Consider the following 17,795-nt stretch of genomic DNA (forward strand, 5'->3'; position numbering starts at 1 on the left):
ACACAAGGAGACACAACTGGGAAGGCTGATCCCAACTGATCAGAGCGATATTTCATACCATAGAGCAACATGCTGAGCATATAAACTAGGGGGAAATATGCTGGGGGCCACTGCTCAGTGGTGGCTGGGCATCAGTTGGTTAGTAGTGAGTTTTTAATTTCCATCCCTTGTCTTTCTTGAGTTTTATTTTGATTTTTTTAATTTCCTTTTCTTCATCATCATCATCATCATTGTTGCTGTTGCTGCTGTTGGATGGCCTGAAGTTGTGTCAGGGGAGGTTTAGGCTGGATATTAAAACAAGGTTCTTCACCCAGAGGGTGGTTGGGCACTGCAACAGGCTCCCCAGGGCAGAGGTCACAGAACCAAACCTGACAGAGTTCAAGAAGTGTTTGGATGATACTCTCAGACACATGGTGTGACTCTTGGGGATGGTCCTGTGCAGGGCCAGGGGTTGGATTTAATGGTCCTGTGTAGGGCCAGGAGTTGGACTTCATGGTCCTTGTGGTTCCCATCCAACTCAGTATAGTCTGTGATTCTGTGAAGACCAGAGGCCCCAGCATTTGCTTTCCTACTCTACTGGGAAGAAAGCAGAGTATTTTCAGGTGCTTCTTGTGAATGTGAACTGTATCAGACTGGGTCTTGCATACCCAGATAATCCTTTCACACTGAAATAGCCTTTCACTCTTGAATATTTCCTGTCTTTCTGTCATCAGAGGTGACCTAAGGCCTTTGGCAGTTAAATCTCTTTCCAGTTAAACTCCTGGAACCCTCCGAGCAGCATTTTGAAACCCTTCAGGGATTACATGAGTACTTAGATAAAGAATAAAAAAGCCATGTCTGGATGTGGGATGATGCTGCGAGCAAAACTCTGCTTTTCTGGTGCATTGGGCTTTGCAGCAGTTTGTCACCCTCAAGGCTGCTAATAAAGGAGTGCAAGGCACTTTATCTACAAAAGTAAAGGAAAAGAAAATGCAAACAACTTCAGTTTTAACTTGATGACAGTAAAACTGACTGTTCTCAACAATATAATCATCCTTCCAAAGCACAGAAGGCTCCTTTCGATTTCATTCATCTGCCAACTTCTGGTTTTAAATACCCTGGTGTGCAGTATTCAGAGCAGTGCCTGTTGTACTAGAATTTGCAGAATTTGTTGGTGATATAAAACATCATTAGGACCAGGAGAAATGCACAGGAAATTAGAGTCATTTGCCTCAAAACAGATCCCTAGCAGTCGGACATGTAACTCTGTATATGTTTTCATGAGCCTCCCTCTGCAGTCAGGGGAAACAAACTTCTTCAGTGACTGACTCATTTCACCCTACAATAAGCTCATAAGAAAAGTCAGATGACCCATTCCCTGGAATTATCAGTATTTCCTCACTAACAGGGCAGACAAGCTGATTTGTATACCTTTTTCATATCTAAATTTAGGTGGGACATGTTTCTTTCTTTGCTGCTGCAGAATCTGCTATTAATAAGCTAATTAAGCTAAAGATAAAATCTACCCATCCTATAAACCCCATTTGGACAACTCCATAGAAAACAAAGTCTGGTGTTTACAGTATGTCTGGTTATTTCTGTGCACATGAGCACTCAAAAACTGATTGAACCGATGTGGATTTAAGTCCTGAGTCAATGAGTTCATGCAAGAAAGAAAATTACTTTCCCAGTCCATTACCATTACCTGGCAGATAAATAAGAGGTCTAGGTGCTTATGTAAGAATATATATATAGAATATAATATAAGATTATAGCTATTTTAACACATCCCTCCACCATCACAGCATCTAAGGGGTCAGTATCATTTTGGCTGTGTATCCCAGAAGAAAGAATGGGATGGGCTGAGTGTTGGCAGGTGGCAGAGCCTGTTTCACTGACTGAAATGGTCCCTGATGTGGTTGTTTGGGTGGAATCCCCCTAATGTGACATTAGTTGTCTGAAAATCTGGATAAGCTCCCTCTCCAGTGTGTGAAGAGAAACAGGCCCTGCCAGAGGACACTGATGCCCATTTAATGCTCACTCATTACCAGGTGCTTTACAGAGGCCTGGGTATGTGAAGCAAAGAACAGGAGAGGGGGTCAGTGTGAGCAGAGTTTATGGGGTGATGGGGGAGGGCTCTTCTGTGGGACAAGACCTACCCAGGGAGCACAGACAGGGGGACTTTGCTCCCTTGCTAGAGATATGGGGCTGTAAAACACAAAGTTCCTCAACAACAGAGGGCAGGTGGTGAGGGGGGACGGGGCAGGAGGGGAGGGAAGGAAGCTGTTTCAAACAGAACTCTCCAGGGAGATTTTGGTACAGAGCAACTCCCTTTGACCCACTTCATTTTTCTTGCCATTATCCATTTTTCTTTTTATTATCCACTGCTGGATAATGCTGAAACCAGTTTCATAGATAAACAGAGATAAACAACCTCCTTTTGCACTGATTCTAATTCAGGGTGGCTTTAAGAGTAATGTCATGTCTCTTTCTTATTACACGAAAACTTCCCAAAGTGATGAAACTAAGTTTTTTTTTTAATTCCACTAATGTTTCCACTCCCTTTCTTAAGCTGCAGATGTTAGCATTTTCTGCTCTCTACACGTGTCTTCTTCTCTTGTTTATTAGTTTCCTTACTGGGGCTTCACTGAGTCTGAATTACCATTGCTTTAGGATTTATATATAACTCACATAACTTTAAAAACATTCATTCTTATCTGGAGCAGATTAATAAGTAATCTCATATCTTTGCAGGAATAGGAAGGCACTATTGGCTAATTTCAACCACGTGCTTTGGTATCACAGCATATAAATAAGCATGGATTTACAGGTCCAACATCAGGCTCTTCTGACACTTGACTTCTCTGCCTCAGCCCACCATGGAGCTCCTGGGAACGACTACTATTTTCTTGCTTGTCTGTATCTCATGCCTTCTTTTCTTGGCCACATGGAGAAGCACATCACAAAAAGGGAAGGAGCCTCCTGGTCCCTTCTCACTTCCTAGTGTTGGAAACCTGCTCCAGCTGAACCCACAGAACATGGCTGAAAGCTTGAAGAAGGTAAGGGACTGTTTTGTTCTTTTCTATGTTATCTTCATTGTATATAAAATAAAGCCCAGTCCCTGCAGTCTCAGCTAAATCCAGTCTCAGCTTAATTTGCACTGACCAAAGGTTAGACTCAAATAGAAACAAAAGATTTCCCAGATAGACATGCTTCTGAAATCTATATATCTAATTCTATATATTTCAAGTCAGTTTATGTATTTGCAATGATCATACTAATGAGGAGTCCCACACTGACCTCACAACATTACTGCAATTGGCACTGGACTTGCAATCAAGGCCCTGATGCTATTGCAATATGCATTATAATCCTCCTGTGCCCAGCTCCTCACCGTGATGGAAAGATGGCTTGGCCCCCTTTTGGGGAGAACCCTGCTCCATTTTGCTGCCTCTGCACCCCAGCAGATATGTAGGATCACCTGGGAGTGGAACTAGCAAGTTAAGAAGTTGAAGCAAAAAAGTTTGGAGGTGGATTGTGCTGTCCATTCTCTCCCCTGGCTGATGTCACTCCTCTGGCAAAAAACCCCCTCTGTGTTGCAAGGTCTGGAAGGAATGTTCATCCAAATTGCCTGTTCCTTAGGGGATCATGAGGGTATGGTGACAGATATATGGAAAGGGCTGGTGTCCCTGGGTTCTTCAGAGCAAAATGGTGGTGGTGGCTGACGTCACTGTGTGTATTGTCAGATGCACACATACTCAGATGAGCTCATTTTTGCCCTTGTGCTTGTGAATGTTGAGAATCATGAGCACCCTCAGGCATTCTGCTGTGTTTCAGAGCACTAAGTGATTCAGCTTCCCACCATGAAAAAACCACAGGATTTCATCTAGTTTGGTCTTATAAAGTGACCATAAGAAGCATTCCAGGTTGGAACACATAGCCCGAGAATCTCCAACTGTAGCCAAGAGCAGATGCCAGGAAAGGAGTACATGATTAGTGCAAGGATGCTGTGACTGTCTGCTGATACACTCACTCAATTTTCACGGTTCTGTGGCCTAGAAGATTTGAGAAACAGCTTTACTGTTTGTGCTCAGAAACCCTTTAGGCATTTGCTTCCATATGCGTATATAATTTGGTTTTGAGCTCATGTAAACTCTTATCCACTATGCCCTGCAGAAAGGCCTCCCAGAATGTTTTGCCAGCCCTATGAATGGCTATTTTCTTTTCTCAGATTTAGATTTGATACCTTACTGCTTCCATTCTTATCACCTATTTCTTGTATAATTCCCCCTTCCCTTGTCTGTAGTTCATAGTTGAAAGAGCTCTGCACTGCTGTTAATCAGTGTCATGTCTCAGCGATGCTGGGACAATGACAGATCACCGCTCAGACCCTTTTGCTACAAAATCCTTTTCACATGATTAACATTCAGACTTGTTGTTCTTTGTGTTCCTCTTTCCTACAGCTCAGTGAGAAGTATGGTCCTGTCTTCACAATACATTTAGGCCCAAAAAAGGTTGTGGTATTGTATGGTTATGACGTCATGAAAGAAGCTCTGGTTGATCAAGGAGATGACTTCAGTGGAAGAGGCATTCTACCACTGGCTGAAAAACTCTTCAAAGGCACAGGTATGTACTTTGTAATGTTAGCATAAAAAACACATGCTTTTAGTGCTGCAGGAACACAGCTGAGAGAGCAGTGCAGGAGGCAGTGGTGGATTTCATTTACTACTTTCGTAGAAACAAATCAGTAATCAAAGATCAAAAGCCCAACTCATGCTTGGACCCTTGAGTAAACCGGTCCCCTGGAAAACTGTTTAAGGTCCCAGGACAGCTTCATTGACTGCCTTTCTATTTTCAGCATGCCTCACATTCTGGCTAAAATATTGTTCATTAAATGTACCTCTAAGGTCTTACATTCGTTCTCCCATTTCTGAAAATACTCTAAATATATACACAGCTAAGGAACCAGCAAAAGGAAAGTCCACAGCACAACAAAGATAAGATAATATAGGCTGACCCGGTAAGGGCCACACTCAGGATTAGGCCATGAGATTATTCTCCAGGTCAGTCCCCAGTATGGCATTTCTCTGGGTAAACAGAACATATTCCATGCAATAGCATGGAATATATAGCACAGTTCCAATGATCCTGTCAATAAGTATATGCTCTGGGAAGAGACATAGCAGAACATTTAATAGTTATGTCAGTGCAAAGGCCATGTGCTTGTTGCCTATTCAGTACCAGTGTTACCTACTTACTTACATCCTAATATAGTTTTTTTTCTTCTGGGAATAAAGTCAGTTTTACTCAAAGTGCTGTGACAGATGGATCAAATTCACCACTTCCATAATTGGACAGACATTTCTGGGTATATAGCAATAGCAGTGTAACTCCACAGAGAGCTGTCTTTCCAGGTTGAGTACTTACTGTGTAGCTCCCATTTAGGGAAAAAACATCTGTTTCCTCATGAAGGTCTATTTTTCCTCCCTGTGTCAGGCATTGTGACTAGCAATGGCGAGACCTGGAAGCAGCTCCGACGATTTGCACTCACCACCTTGCGGGATTTTGGGATGGGGAAAAAGGGCATCGAGGAGCGAATCCAGGAGGAAGCTCATTTTCTGGTGGAGAGGCTCAAGAACACACATGGTAGGATAAGGACTTTGTGCCTGCTGAGACACCATGCATCTTTGCAATGAGACAATGAGGTGTACAGGGCTGCTTCACAAAATCCATGACCCAAGTACTGGGCACATGGTTGCTGTTTCTGCTCCCTGCTTCAACAGGCAAAGTTGTCACTCCTGACAGTCGGTCAGTCAAAGGCTTGGTGACAGTGGGGAGGATAAACGTAGGAGACAGGGTTGGAAAGTATCATTTTACCTGTTCTGCTTGAGCGACAAGACAGGAAGGGGCAAAATGAACAGCTTTGCCACAAAGCCAAGGGTTTGATGGAATTCAGCCATGGAGACAGGGCTGGACACTGCCAGCATGCAAGCAACATCCACTTCCTCCCCTTGTCTCCTGCAGCTCCATGTAAACAGTTCTTGAAGAAGTGGGTGACCAGAGAACTCATTTACAGATATTTGGGGTTGGGTCCAGTCCATCTGAACGCTAGATAGACACACCTCCCACATTGGTGGGGCTGTCCAGTGGGACCAGGGGCTGCTTCTGAGGGCAGGGTATAAGGTAACCCCCTTGGTTTCCACCTATAAATGTGTTTTCTGGTAGTAGGCACTCAGACAAGTGTTCTGCTGAGAACAGGGCAAAAGAGATACTTAAACCATTCTAGTTGAAGTGAAATCAGTTCACTTCAAGAAGAGAAGAATAAATTGGACAAGCCCTTCACCATTCTTTCAAAGGACTGCAAAACTCTGGATCTCAAGAGGACGTGAAACTACCCTGTAGTGTTAGAGGGGGAGATGATCCCTGAAATACTGAAAGCAAGATAACACTTTTGTTTGTTGTGGCAGAGCGACCTTTAGACCCTGGCAACTTCCTAGTTCATGCTGTTTCCAACATCATCTGCTCCATTGTCTTTGGGGATCGGTTTGACTACGAGGACAAGAAATTTCTAACTTTAATCGATTTGATAGATGAAAACAGCAGGCTTCAGGCCTCTCTACAAGCAAAGGTGTGCATGGTTACATTTAATACATTTATTATTATAATATTTTATTAATGAAGATTTATTCATATTATTAATTTTTAATTAGAGGGGATTTTCCTAAATTTGGAACAAAAAAAATTGAAAGTGAAAAAGACAGTTAAATAACCAGATCCTGCTGTTTTTTCTTATCTTATGGAATTGTGATTGTATGTCCAAAGGATATAATTGCAAAAGTTGCTGAAGTGCAGTCTATCTTTGAATGTACTAAAACCATAAAGTAAATAGCATTCAAATCCTGAGTAATAAAGACCTACCATTCCAAAACAGTTTAATTGCCCCATTTTCATAGTTACGATTAGGGGGAAATATTATTGTATGTGCATTAATCAGAATGTGCTTTTTTATCATTTTATTTTTACAGCTATATAATTTCTTACCAACTGTTATGGAGTCAATACCTGGACCGCATAAACAACTGATAAAAAATGTTGAAGAAATCGATCAATTTACAACAGAAATCATAATGGAGCACCAGAAAACCTTGGATCCCACTTGTCCTCGAGATTTTGTTGATGCTTTTCTTAACAAAATGGAACGGGTATTGTAAGAGTATAGATTTGTTGGATTATAAGAAAATCACTGCTTGAATCACATCTTTTCACTTGTGATGGGGCATTGGGTTTTTGCAAATACAGAGGGGAGCTTGCTCTTCTTGCCACATCAACTTCATTCTATCCTCTCCATTTTCTTATCAAGGATTTTTAAACACGGAATTAACAGCACCAGCCAAAGTTAAGAAAGTTGAAGACCAATCTGGTTAATGTAATTCAATGCTACTCCCATATTAAAAAAGGTTCATAATATTATTCAGTAAAAGTACATAAGTGCTGGTGCTCTGGAGAGTGCTGTACTTTTGAAAGGACATTAGATATGTTTATAAACACACATCATGGGTGTATGACTTTTCTTTTTAAACAAGCTTCTTGATTTTGTCATTCAAAACCTTCTGCCAAATCTTCTTGCAGGAGAAAGGAAATCTCGACTCAAAATTCACTGTTGAGTCCTTGACCAGAACCACGCTCGACTTGTTCCTTGCAGGAACTGGGACCACCAGCATCACACTGAGATTTGCAATTCTGATTCTCCAAAAACACCCAGAGATAGCAGGTAATAGAAAAGGAAATAAATGATGTAAAAAGTTTTAGTAGGTTACGGGATCAGTTTGGACAATTGCTGTCATTACTACATGTGGCAATGGTCCCCTGACTAAGAAACATGTCTTTGCAGTGTGGAAATGTGTATTATCTTAGTCCTATTCACAAGGAGATGTTAGTACTAAGTATATGAATATATTCCCAATTTACTAAAAGTAAGTTGTGTTGTAAATACAGGCAGAGACTTAGACAAACAGATGGGCTACTTGTCCACTGAGCATTTCCTTATTTCCTAACAGAGAAAATGCAAAAGGAGATTGATTCCGTGATTGGCCGGGACCGAAGCCCCCGCATGGCAGATCGGAGCCAGATGCCCTACACAGAGGCTGTGATCCATGAAATCCAGAGATACATTGATTTCATTCCACTTAATGTCCCACATGCTGTGACCAGAGACACCAAGTTCAGAGACTATTTTATCCCCAAGGTCTGTTGCATTGTGTCTGAGAAAGGTCATAATCTCCTGAAAACAATTATGTGTTCTATTCTTTGTATTTTATTTAATTTTTAAAAGCGCTGAAATGTGATATTGAATTGGAATAGTTTTGTTTGGAAGGGGAATCTGGTAGTTATTGAGTCCAATCCCTTGAATTAGAAAAGAAAAAAAAATAAAAAGAAAAGATTTTTCATTCCCTATGAGAAGAAGGCAGTAGAGCTTTCTATTTTTTACATAAATGGAAGGTGTATTCCATTTGGGAGCAATTTGAAATACTCTAAACAGACTCACCACTAAAATTCATTTAAAAAACCCATCTTTGCCATACCAATGTCCTATATTTTCACTCCTTAAATGCTTATTTTAAACTGGTTAAACTTTGACTATCCTTCTATTTAGCTCTGGGAACTTCTTAATCCCTCTTTGCTTTAGCAAATCTCCAGTGTACCTTTCTTTTTTGTCAATTCAGGGCACTATGGTATTCCCTATGCTGACTGCTGTCCTACATGATAGCAAGGAATTTCCAAATCCCGAAAAATTTGACCCAGGACATTTCCTGAATGCAAATGGTACCTTTAAAAAGAGTGACTACTTTATGCCATTTTCTACAGGTAAGACCTCTTCCTATTTCAGATCCTAGACTATCCTCTCCTAGAATCTCTTTGAAAGTTTCAGTGGCTCCATTGCCATGATCTGTACAGTGATGTCTGGTGACGTCTGCCACTCACTTCTGGGCAGCTGTAACCCCTGCACTAGAGTTTCAGTTGACTTCCTTGTTTACCAACCTCAAAAGTTCCTTCAATGCCTTCTCCAAGAAGAGGTGTATAAAGTGGGACTCAGCCATGCAACTTCTCTCTCTCCAGATGAACCATCAAACTGCAGCAGAACAAGAGAAACCAGAGCTTTCAAACCACCTTTGCCCACTGAGCACTCTTTGTGTTCTAGACCCTTAGTTCCCAGTTTAATTCATTTGCTTCCCCAAAATGCTGCAGTGCTGCCTGTGCCTTCTGAGATGTCTGAACTGTCAAGGAACAGTGGTTAAAACCAGTTAGCAAGCAAAATACTGCGTCATCTCAATTTTTATTATTTTCTTTTCTTGCAGGAAAACGTGTCTGTGCAGGAGAAGGTCTGGCCCGGATGGAGATATTCATATTCTTAACATCTATCCTGCAGAACTTTACTTTGAAGCCTATTGTGGATCCCAAGAACATTGACATTACTCCAGTAATCACGAGTCTGGCAAGGACGCCCCGACCCTATCAGCTCTCTTTTGTTCCACGTTAGCCAAGAGAAAACTGTTGCCAACTCCCAAACTTGTGAATGCTCTGATTAAACAACAGTCATTTCCCAATCTGTTGAGACTGAAACACTCAGATAATTTTCTAGATGCTTTATGGAGACAAAAGCACTTAGAAAAGAAAATGGTATGGTGCTGTTATAATCACCACAGCCAGCTCTAAACAGAGACAGAGTAGGCAATGGCACGGGGAAGAACACAGCTCCCTGTGCAAAATCATACAGGTTCTCCTCTGCACCTGCCTCGCCCAGCTCTGGTTCCTGTCTGGCTCCTGACATACTGGGTGAGTGGAGTAGCTGTCTGAGAGCCCTGCTGCTGCTGTCCCTATCCCTTGACCACCTCAGCACAGCAGAACAGATGCTTATACTCCAGGCTTTCCACAGAATCTGCTTGAGGTACCTCTCTCCTCTGTACTTTCAATTTGTTTGTAACCTATTTGTAAAGGTAAGTGTAAAACAGTGAGGTTTTTTCTGTTAGATGATGGTCATCTAACATATTCTTGTCCCAGTAGTTATTGTCTACTGTGGTGGGAATGGAGTTTATCAATGACTGGGCAGATGGGTTATCTTCTGTGTGATTGTAATGAAGGTTTGTGAAACTACAACTTACATTGCAAAATAGAAAGTGGTTCACCGAATTGTTCTTTTTCTGAGATCCCAGACCATCTTTCAGTGAAAAACCTGCATCCCCAAAGCTTGTATTTCCAAATGTTTTTCAAGTCTTGTACACTGTTGAAATCTGACTGTTTCATTTCACTCATGTATATGAAATGCCCTATGGCTTGAAGAATGAGCTGGCTAATGACCTAGAAACTTCCATTCCCAATGTGGGATAATAGAGGACTTATCAGAACCCCAGCTGTAGTTACAGAGCTGTCCACTGTGGAAAAAAAAAAAAAAGACAAATTAAATAATACCAGGATGCCCCCAGTGCCATTTCCTAGATAAACGCCAGCTTGCATCTTCCCATTATTTTATGAAGTACGTAAAGATCACTACAGCAATGTTACAATCAGGCAAAAAAATATAAACAGTGTTTACATGAATTGCCAATCATACCTGTACAGATCTAGGATTGGCATTTCCTGTCTTGATCACATTCCCTGCAAAGTATAATATACAGTGATTACAGTGAAGACAGAGAGCTGAATCTGTGCTGTGTGGGAAAAGACAGCAACTGTAACATTACCACAATGGTATTAACTGCTTATTAACAGGCTAAACTTGTTTTCTTTGAAAGTATTAATAAGCTAGATATACCATGACTTGGTGGCATAACATTCCAAAGGCAAAAGTCACAAATGTCATAGAATCATAGAAATAAGTTGTCTCATCTGATAAAAAGAAGAAAGCACTCTGTAATTCCTCTTCAGCTGTGCCATGACTAAAATAGCCAAAGCAAATGAGGAAGCAGCTTCCTTCTTTCAGACATCTTCCTCCATGCTGAAAAGAGGAGGCAGCCAATGCAGATCAGCAAGGAAACAGTTTTAGCACCCAGAGACTCCACCAGGATGCGAAATGGGTGTTGAGATTTGAGGAGGGCTAAAGCCGTGTCCTGGAAGCCTCACTTTGTGTCACTTGTGGTATAAAAAGCAGTGCAATGGTAACCAAAAACTGCTTACATTAGCTCTGGGTTAACTAAAACAATTAGCCACTGCTGGAAAGTTCTACATGTCCCATGAAGCCATACTGCTCCCTCTCCCTGCCTGCTAGTGCACAGTGCAGCCTTGGCTTTTTCTTCTGCAGGGACAGCACAGACAGTGCATTACTTGCTCATGTGCAGAATCAGGCAGGACCATACGAATTTTCTGTGGCAAACCCGACACAATGTCCTGGCACTTGGCCATGTGAAGAAGACTTTCAAACTTGATGAATCCATTCTGCACATTGTTGCTATCAGTGCCCAAATACCTCTCACACAACATAAGCACCCCTGTGAGCTCAAGCTTCTAAGATGCTTCTAAGAAGCTGGGAAGCAGCTACAGAAGCAACAGTCAGCTGGGCAAGTACTAATGAAGAAAAGAAATGGCAAATTCTGAAACATACAAAAGTGTCCCTAAGTGAAGAACTCAGTGAAGAAATCCATGAAGCAAACAAAAGTACTTCAACATTGTCCCCATAACAGGGCAATAGCACTTGCTCAAGCTACTATTATAAATTAACGTGACATAGAGAGATTAATTGGATATCTGGACATAAAGGACAGATGTGGGTCAAGGGAGATGGGGTGATCAAAGGTAAAAACAAGCAGTTTGGAGTAGCCAGGTGTAAACTCAAATACCTTTCAATTTCTTGTTGAAGAGGAAAAAAACACGGGCAGAGCACATACCAAGCCTCGTGTGCACATATATGTTACACAGCTCTTATAGGCTGAAGGGAAGGATGTTGAGACATTTGTGAATTCCCATACAGAAACTTCATTTAAAAGGGAAAGTTGTGAAAACAGTGGTTTTATCCACAGCTGTCAAGTTAGGGATTCTCCCAGCTGCCATTTCAGATGTATTTTTGACCACTTGGGATGTCAGTGCTCTCTTGATAACCCTACACAGTAGCATGACTAACCCTACACTATACATGACTGTTAAAAGGTTGAAACTTTCAACCTAAAAGTTGAAAGTAGTTTTGTACAACATAGAACATTCTGAGGTTCACTAGCACTGCTTTATCCTGAGGATGAAGCTCTCTATTGGATTACTGATTAACACTGAGGAACTTTGGTTCCGGGACTCACCTTTCTAAACAGATCTTCTGTTTGGCACACAAATACACCAGGGATGTTTTCTGACATGAGTTGTAACTGTAATTCCCAATGCTTGTGTGCTGTGGGATATACAGCCCCCCTCAACTGAGACACACACACACAGACACACACAGACACACACACACCCCCACACCCACCACCCAAAGGTTTCCACTTCCTCGCAGCTGATGCCTCTTGAGTTTTCCCTGCTGACACAGCGTCCCCTTCTGTCCCCCTGCAGTCCTGCCAGGGAAACACCGCGAGCACAGAAATGCTGCTTCTATTTTAAACCCAGGATATTTAAAGTGATGGTGAAGGCACTCCAGGATCATCTGCTTCACTGTTTTTAAATAGCACTAGGGAAAAGTGTGTGTCCTGACTAACTGCAGTGCTGTACACTGCCCAACACAATGAGGATGTGTACCACACTGGCATGTCACTAGACATTCTTCTAAACAGACTGTATTTCTTTCCTACATATCAGCACTTGTACTATTCTCTTGTGCAACTCACTCAAAAGCCAGCTTGAAGTACTTACGGTCGACAGGTATGGAAAAAGTCCTCGGTGTGGGAGGCATGCCTGTTCAGTAGGCAGGGCTCTGCCAAATTAGCAATTTGGAAATTGTTAATCTGGTAGAGATGCAACTTTTTGTGCTGGCCATGCCACTTCAAACACTACCAGGATCACGATTCACTGCTGAAGTAGAGAAAGGATCTGCTAAGTTAACTGAGCACGTGATAGAGCAATGTATCTTGCAATTTCACCTGAGGTCCAGGCAGTCAAAGAATGCAATTGCAACAATACTTGAGGCAGAGTTTAAAACATGTTCTCTTCTACCATCTTCAGGAGCTGGAAAAAGTCTGTCCTTCGAAAAAATACAGAAACAGCTTACATAATCTTTCCAACAGGAACTTAGGATTCCAGAGAAACAAATGCAGCAAGTTGTTTTATTGTAAATTTATAGTAATTAGTCTCCCTATGTCAAACAGATAACGGGAGATACCAAAATTAAGGGTTTTCAATACCCCTCTCATAAGTCCAAAGGCCAAAGTATCTTCTCAACACAGAGCACAATGAAGGAAAAAGTGAAGTTTTGGTCCTACTGCTATTGAGGGAAAATGTCTTTTATAGGTTACAGAGGAATTTTCTTAGACAGAATATTTCATGTGAAAAACAGGACTAACACACACATAGCCAGTATCAGCATGGGTTAGGGACAGGCTTCTACTTGTCACTGCAAAACAACTTTGCAACAGAACCTCCTGAGAAGAGGAAAATATTATTCAGCCTTAAGCCTGAATACAGCCTACTGTATTCAATAGCTAGAAGAAGTTCCCAGTCTTGATGTTAGCTGCAACCAAATCCTTGGCAACATACAGAACTGCTGTTGTGCAAAACCTGAAACCAGTTTGATTCATTGTCCAACTCCAACATAAAGACTGTTTAACTTCATCGTTTCTCCAGTTTTTTGTACTTGGCTTCTGCAGAAGGAAAAAGAACAATATTTTAGTACAGGGTAGGAAAGAGCTTTGCATCTGTAAGCTGCTACACATCTTAAAATTCAAGTTCATTTACTGGATCATTCAGGATCCTTTATTACTAATGCATTTAGGCAAATATAATTGTACAATATTTTTTTTTAAGCACATAGTGCTTAAGTCAGACAACTAATAATAATTTAATCCAAGAGAACCTGGGTGCCTCTATGAATTCCTCTATTTGCAGGATTAAACACAGGTCTTTAAAATTTGGGTCTGTGCATATTGTAAAAGAGAAATCGAGCCTCCCTAATAAGCTGTAGTTTAATAACACCAGTACTAGTCCACTGTAATATAACTTGTTAGATTAATCTTTTCCCAAATGCAACTCTGCAGCTCAGATTTCTTAAACAGTTGACTTTCTTTCTTTTTAAACCCCCTTGCAAGTCACTATGCTGCTAAGTCATAAGAGTAGAGAACAATAGTTACCAAGTTTTTTGGAATACGCATCCAATTTATACGCTGCCTGCTCCAGGGCTGCAACCTGCTCCTCAATTAGGTTTATTTGTTCCAGATATGGCTGAAGATCAGCATCTTAAAAAAGCAGGAAAATTGTCAGTTCTCAGTAATGCACTTCCAAATAACAGTTCACACTTGAAACACAAGAATTTCTCATTACATTCCTCAGACAGAACAATTTAAAAGCTCCTTCCTTCCCCTGCCCCAAAATTAAGCGGTGACACTGGCAGCCATATTCCAGGAAAGCACAAATTGTTTAAGAGTACTGGCTATACTCTAACACAGAGAATCAAGAATAAGAATCAAAAGAAGTGCTATTCCTATCAGATCCAAAATTTGGGGTAAACCAGGACATAATTTCAGATGTATTTTCTCTTATGCTAGTCTACATGGTCTATACATGTATATAAATGTAATAGACAAGATTAGCATTGTATAGCAGCATATCTATTTCAGAGAGTTTTCTTTCCTTCAGCACCTAATGGAATGTGAACCTTCTGACTCTTAAGATGCTTCATTTCCCAAACAAGTGCACCATTTGTTATACCCCTACCATATTTGGTGTACTTACATTTTTGATTCAAATCCTTAAGATTTCTACTGATGTTTATAGCAATATCTTTCATTTCTAGGTACTTCAAGCTAGTCAGCTTATTCATGTTTTCCAAGAGTTTGTAGTCCTCACTGGTGGCTTAAAAAAGAATACAGTTTATTTTAATTAAAGGCTGATGTGGTTTGAATCATGTGCAGACTCTTCGAGAGGACAAGAGATTTCAAACCAAGAGAAAAATGTAGAGTACAGTTTGGATGGCAATCCAGGTATAACACGTTACAAAATGAGAATGACCTTTTGTGAACTGCAAAAATCAACTAAGCTGATGAATTCACTTGTTTTGTTTTTTTTTTTTTGAGAGAGAAAAATTTACTAATTCCTCACATTTCTAGTCTTACTCTGCAAGTTAGACACTTATGCTTACAAAACTGATAGCACAAATTCAGACTGGTCATCTGTACCATATATCCTTCAAGTCTGTGTGAATTAGTGGTGCTGTGGAGTGCTTTCAGAATTCGAGCCTATGGAATGCACTAAGCTGGTGAGCAGTTTACTTTGCTCCAGTTAATTTTGCACAGCAGTTTATTCTAAAGCATCAATATATTGGAAAAACATCTGCATGATCCTTGCTCTCAGAAACAAAATAACTGCAAATGCTCCATTCTGTTCTGCTTCCCTTCTAGTCTTTCTTAACCTAGACCGCTTTTGTTTGTTCACTTTTCCATATACAAACTTATGCAAAACTAAAAAGAATTATTTTTAAGTTGTTGATACCATATTGAATTATTTTGAAAAATATTTGTGCTATTCCAGGACTTTATTAAATTAATAAGACTAATCTCAGTGTTGTTAGTAGCCTAGCAACATGCCAGACTTGAATTGCCAGTCTTACTAGATGTGATCTAAATTAGTTTAGACAAACTACACAACAGATTTCTTCGAAAGAAAGTGAAAAGAAACAAGAACTTACTTGTAGGTCAGTATTGCAGTGTCTTACCTGTCAGTTCACCTGTTAAGTAAGTGGCCATTTTGCTGAACATGTCTTTACAGAGTTCATTGATGTCTGCCTCCGCTGGTTCCTTTGCTTCCTCCGCGGTTTCAACAGCAGGATCCTCTACTCGGGGTACAGACATTACAGGGTTAAGGCAAAGCTATAGCAGGTGCAGGAACACACTTGAAAGATGGTCCCATGTTTTTTTCCTTTAAATTGCCTACATCTACTTCCCATATAAGTTGTCTACTTTACGCTAAAGGGTAACAAACCTTGGCAGATTCCTTGAAGCAGCTGATACCATACCAAAATTATTCCGAAACAATACTCTAGGGAGCATTCAAGAGATAGGCACCCGGCCTGACCGCACTGGCAAATATCAGCCCCCTCCTGTGCTTAGACGACAGGAAGGGAATTTGGGAAGAACTTCAGAGTGACTTTGAGCACGGTGCTGATGTTTATTTCCAGTCACTGACCCGGAACAGCAGCACAGACCCCCCAGTCCGCCTCACGGGGGTTACGGCAGATCCCCGCCTGCGGAAAGCGGCAATCGCCGCTCTTCTTCTCCAAACCCGTTTCTACCACAACCTCGTTCTGCCCTTCCCAGGAGCGCTCTGGCAGCTCTTCCCCAGACCCACAGGCCGCTCTTTCCCTCCTCGGCAGCGTTTGCCGGCTGGCACACGAAGGCTGCCCGAGGCCCGCGGCCGGAGCAGGGAAGTCAGGCGGCGGGGGAGGACGCGGCCGTGCCCCGGGGCAGGGGCAGCAGCAGCCGCCCCGGCCCGGCCCTGCCGGCACACTCAAGGCCCCGGGCCCCTCCCAGCGCCTCGGCCTGCTCGGCCCCTGCCCCGCACCGCGGCCCCGGGCGCGCCCGGCCCCGGCCCCCCGGCCCCGGCCCTTACGCTTGGCGGGCTGCGCGCCGGCATTGGGCGGCCCCTCCGCCGCGGCCGCCATGGGCTCAGAGCCCCTCCCGCCGCCCCGCGCCCGCCTCCTCCGGCCGCGCCAGGCCCGGCACCGCCCCTCGCCGGGCGGGGACCAGCCCCCGCTCCGCCTCCCCGTGAGCTGCCGGCGGAGACGGCTGAGGGGGGTGACAGCTGCGGGAACGGGCAAGAACACGCAGCCCTCGCCCCGGCAGCAGGGGAGAGACAAACACCGGGGAGTAAAAGGTGGCACGAGTTTACTTTTCACCAGAGAGGGCGTGGTTCGTGCTCGACGAGGCTGCGCCGCCGGTGCGATCGTCCCTCTAGCACCACGACCGCACCAATCACTGCAGGGCACAGCAGCTCTTTCACACCGCAGGCCGGTTCCAGGGGCTGCTTCCAGCCCGGCCCTCACAGGCGAACTCTCTAGTCCTGTGTTTGAGGATATCTTCCTTTGGCGTTTGCTGGTCCACTTGCATCTGTGGGTCTTAATGCAACTTAATAGCATTTCTGCTGTTGCTGATGATGGTGAGGAGACAGCTGCTGGCACGCTACAGTTTGTCCTGTGGGTACTGCGGTATATGTCGCTGTAGTTTGCCACAGCAATGTCTATGTATTTTTCTTCAGTTCCACAGTGTAAGTGGCACTATATATATAGATTGTGCAGCTAAGCATTGTCTGTTGTTAAAAAACTCTGCCAGTGCTAAGTATACAAATTTTTATTAAAAAAAATAAAGAAAAAGGTAATTTCCTCTCCTTTTAAGTAGTAAATATATTTTTTGCTGTTGGTCGTAGGGGGGAAAGTTGTTTGGTGTGATTTGGGGTTTTTTTACAGTACAGCAGTATATATTTCTCACTCTTCTTAGATGAGATGTGTTACACCACTGCTGTTTAGTTTTTAATGAAGCAAAAGTTGTTTCTGCAAGTAGCTTCCACTGAGAAGCTACCAAAAGTATAAATATTCTTGCTTGGTAAGGACAGCTCATACCCCATACTCACTTCAAATTCAAATGCATTCTCCAAAACACTGGGAATGGTCTCTAGCTCTCCTCAGATGTGACAGGCAC

At 42.4% G+C, this 17,795-nt stretch overlaps 3 protein-coding genes across 7 annotated transcripts in view; 2 read left to right on the plus strand and 1 right to left on the minus strand.

The window, feature by feature from the left end:
* The window catches only part of LOC127476788 (cytochrome P450 2H1-like), a 28,284-nt gene extending 18,117 nt beyond the window's left edge, over positions 1-10,167 (plus strand). Inside the window, exon 10 of the transcript XR_007906723.1 lies at positions 10,119-10,167. The gene's annotated coding sequence lies outside the window, so the exon portion shown is untranslated. The remainder of the gene's footprint in view (positions 1-10,118) is intronic.
* The window catches only part of BLOC1S2 (biogenesis of lysosomal organelles complex 1 subunit 2), a 43,451-nt gene that overhangs the window by 6,574 nt on the left and 19,082 nt on the right, over positions 1-17,795 (minus strand). The window contains exons 2-6 of one of the 5 annotated variants that reach the window (XM_051800184.1): positions 16,711-16,775; positions 15,818-15,934; positions 14,839-14,958; positions 14,238-14,342; positions 13,204-13,751 (exon numbers count right to left, since the gene is read on the minus strand). In XM_051800184.1, coding sequence (XP_051656144.1) covers positions 13,720-13,751; positions 14,238-14,342; positions 14,839-14,958; positions 15,818-15,934; positions 16,711-16,762 — 426 coding nt within the window. In that variant the 5' untranslated portion in view covers positions 16,763-16,775 and the 3' untranslated portion in view covers positions 13,204-13,719. Of the gene's footprint in view, positions 1-13,203; positions 13,752-14,237; positions 14,343-14,838; positions 14,959-15,817; positions 15,935-16,083; positions 16,504-16,710; positions 16,776-16,989; positions 17,783-17,795 lie in introns of those variants that run through there. The other 4 variants (XM_051800182.1, XM_051800187.1, XM_051800186.1 and 1 more) reach the window with 4 other exon arrangements.
* LOC127476790 (cytochrome P450 2H1-like) lies at positions 2,812-10,167 on the plus strand. The gene is made up of 9 exons (XM_051800156.1): positions 2,812-3,038; positions 4,443-4,605; positions 5,476-5,625; positions 6,447-6,607; positions 7,005-7,181; positions 7,609-7,750; positions 8,037-8,224; positions 8,703-8,844; positions 9,336-10,167. Exons 1-9 carry the CDS (start codon positions 2,859-2,861, stop codon positions 9,515-9,517), a joined length of 1,485 nt encoding a protein of 494 aa, XP_051656116.1. The 5' UTR covers positions 2,812-2,858; the 3' UTR covers positions 9,518-10,167.

The sequence above is a fragment of the Manacus candei genome, unplaced genomic scaffold (assembly GCF_025592945.1).
Source record: "Manacus candei isolate 608988 ecotype Guabito, Panama unplaced genomic scaffold, ASM2559294v1 h1tg000050l, whole genome shotgun sequence".
Taxonomy (NCBI): Eukaryota; Metazoa; Chordata; class Aves; order Passeriformes; family Pipridae; genus Manacus; species Manacus candei.

What these genes read in the sequence shown, in the direction of transcription:
- LOC127476790 (XM_051800156.1), top strand. Translation starts at nt 2,859, where the DNA reads ATGGAGCTCCTGGGAACGACTACTATTTTCTTGCTTGTCTGTATCTCA. An exon ending in GAGACTATTTTATCCCCAAG is followed by an intron (nt 8,225 to 8,702) that starts GTCTGTTGCATT and finishes TTGTCAATTCAG; the next exon opens with GGCACTATGGTATTCCCTAT. An exon ending in CTTTATGCCATTTTCTACAG is followed by an intron (nt 8,845 to 9,335) that starts GTAAGACCTCTT and finishes CTTTTCTTGCAG; the next exon opens with GAAAACGTGTCTGTGCAGGA.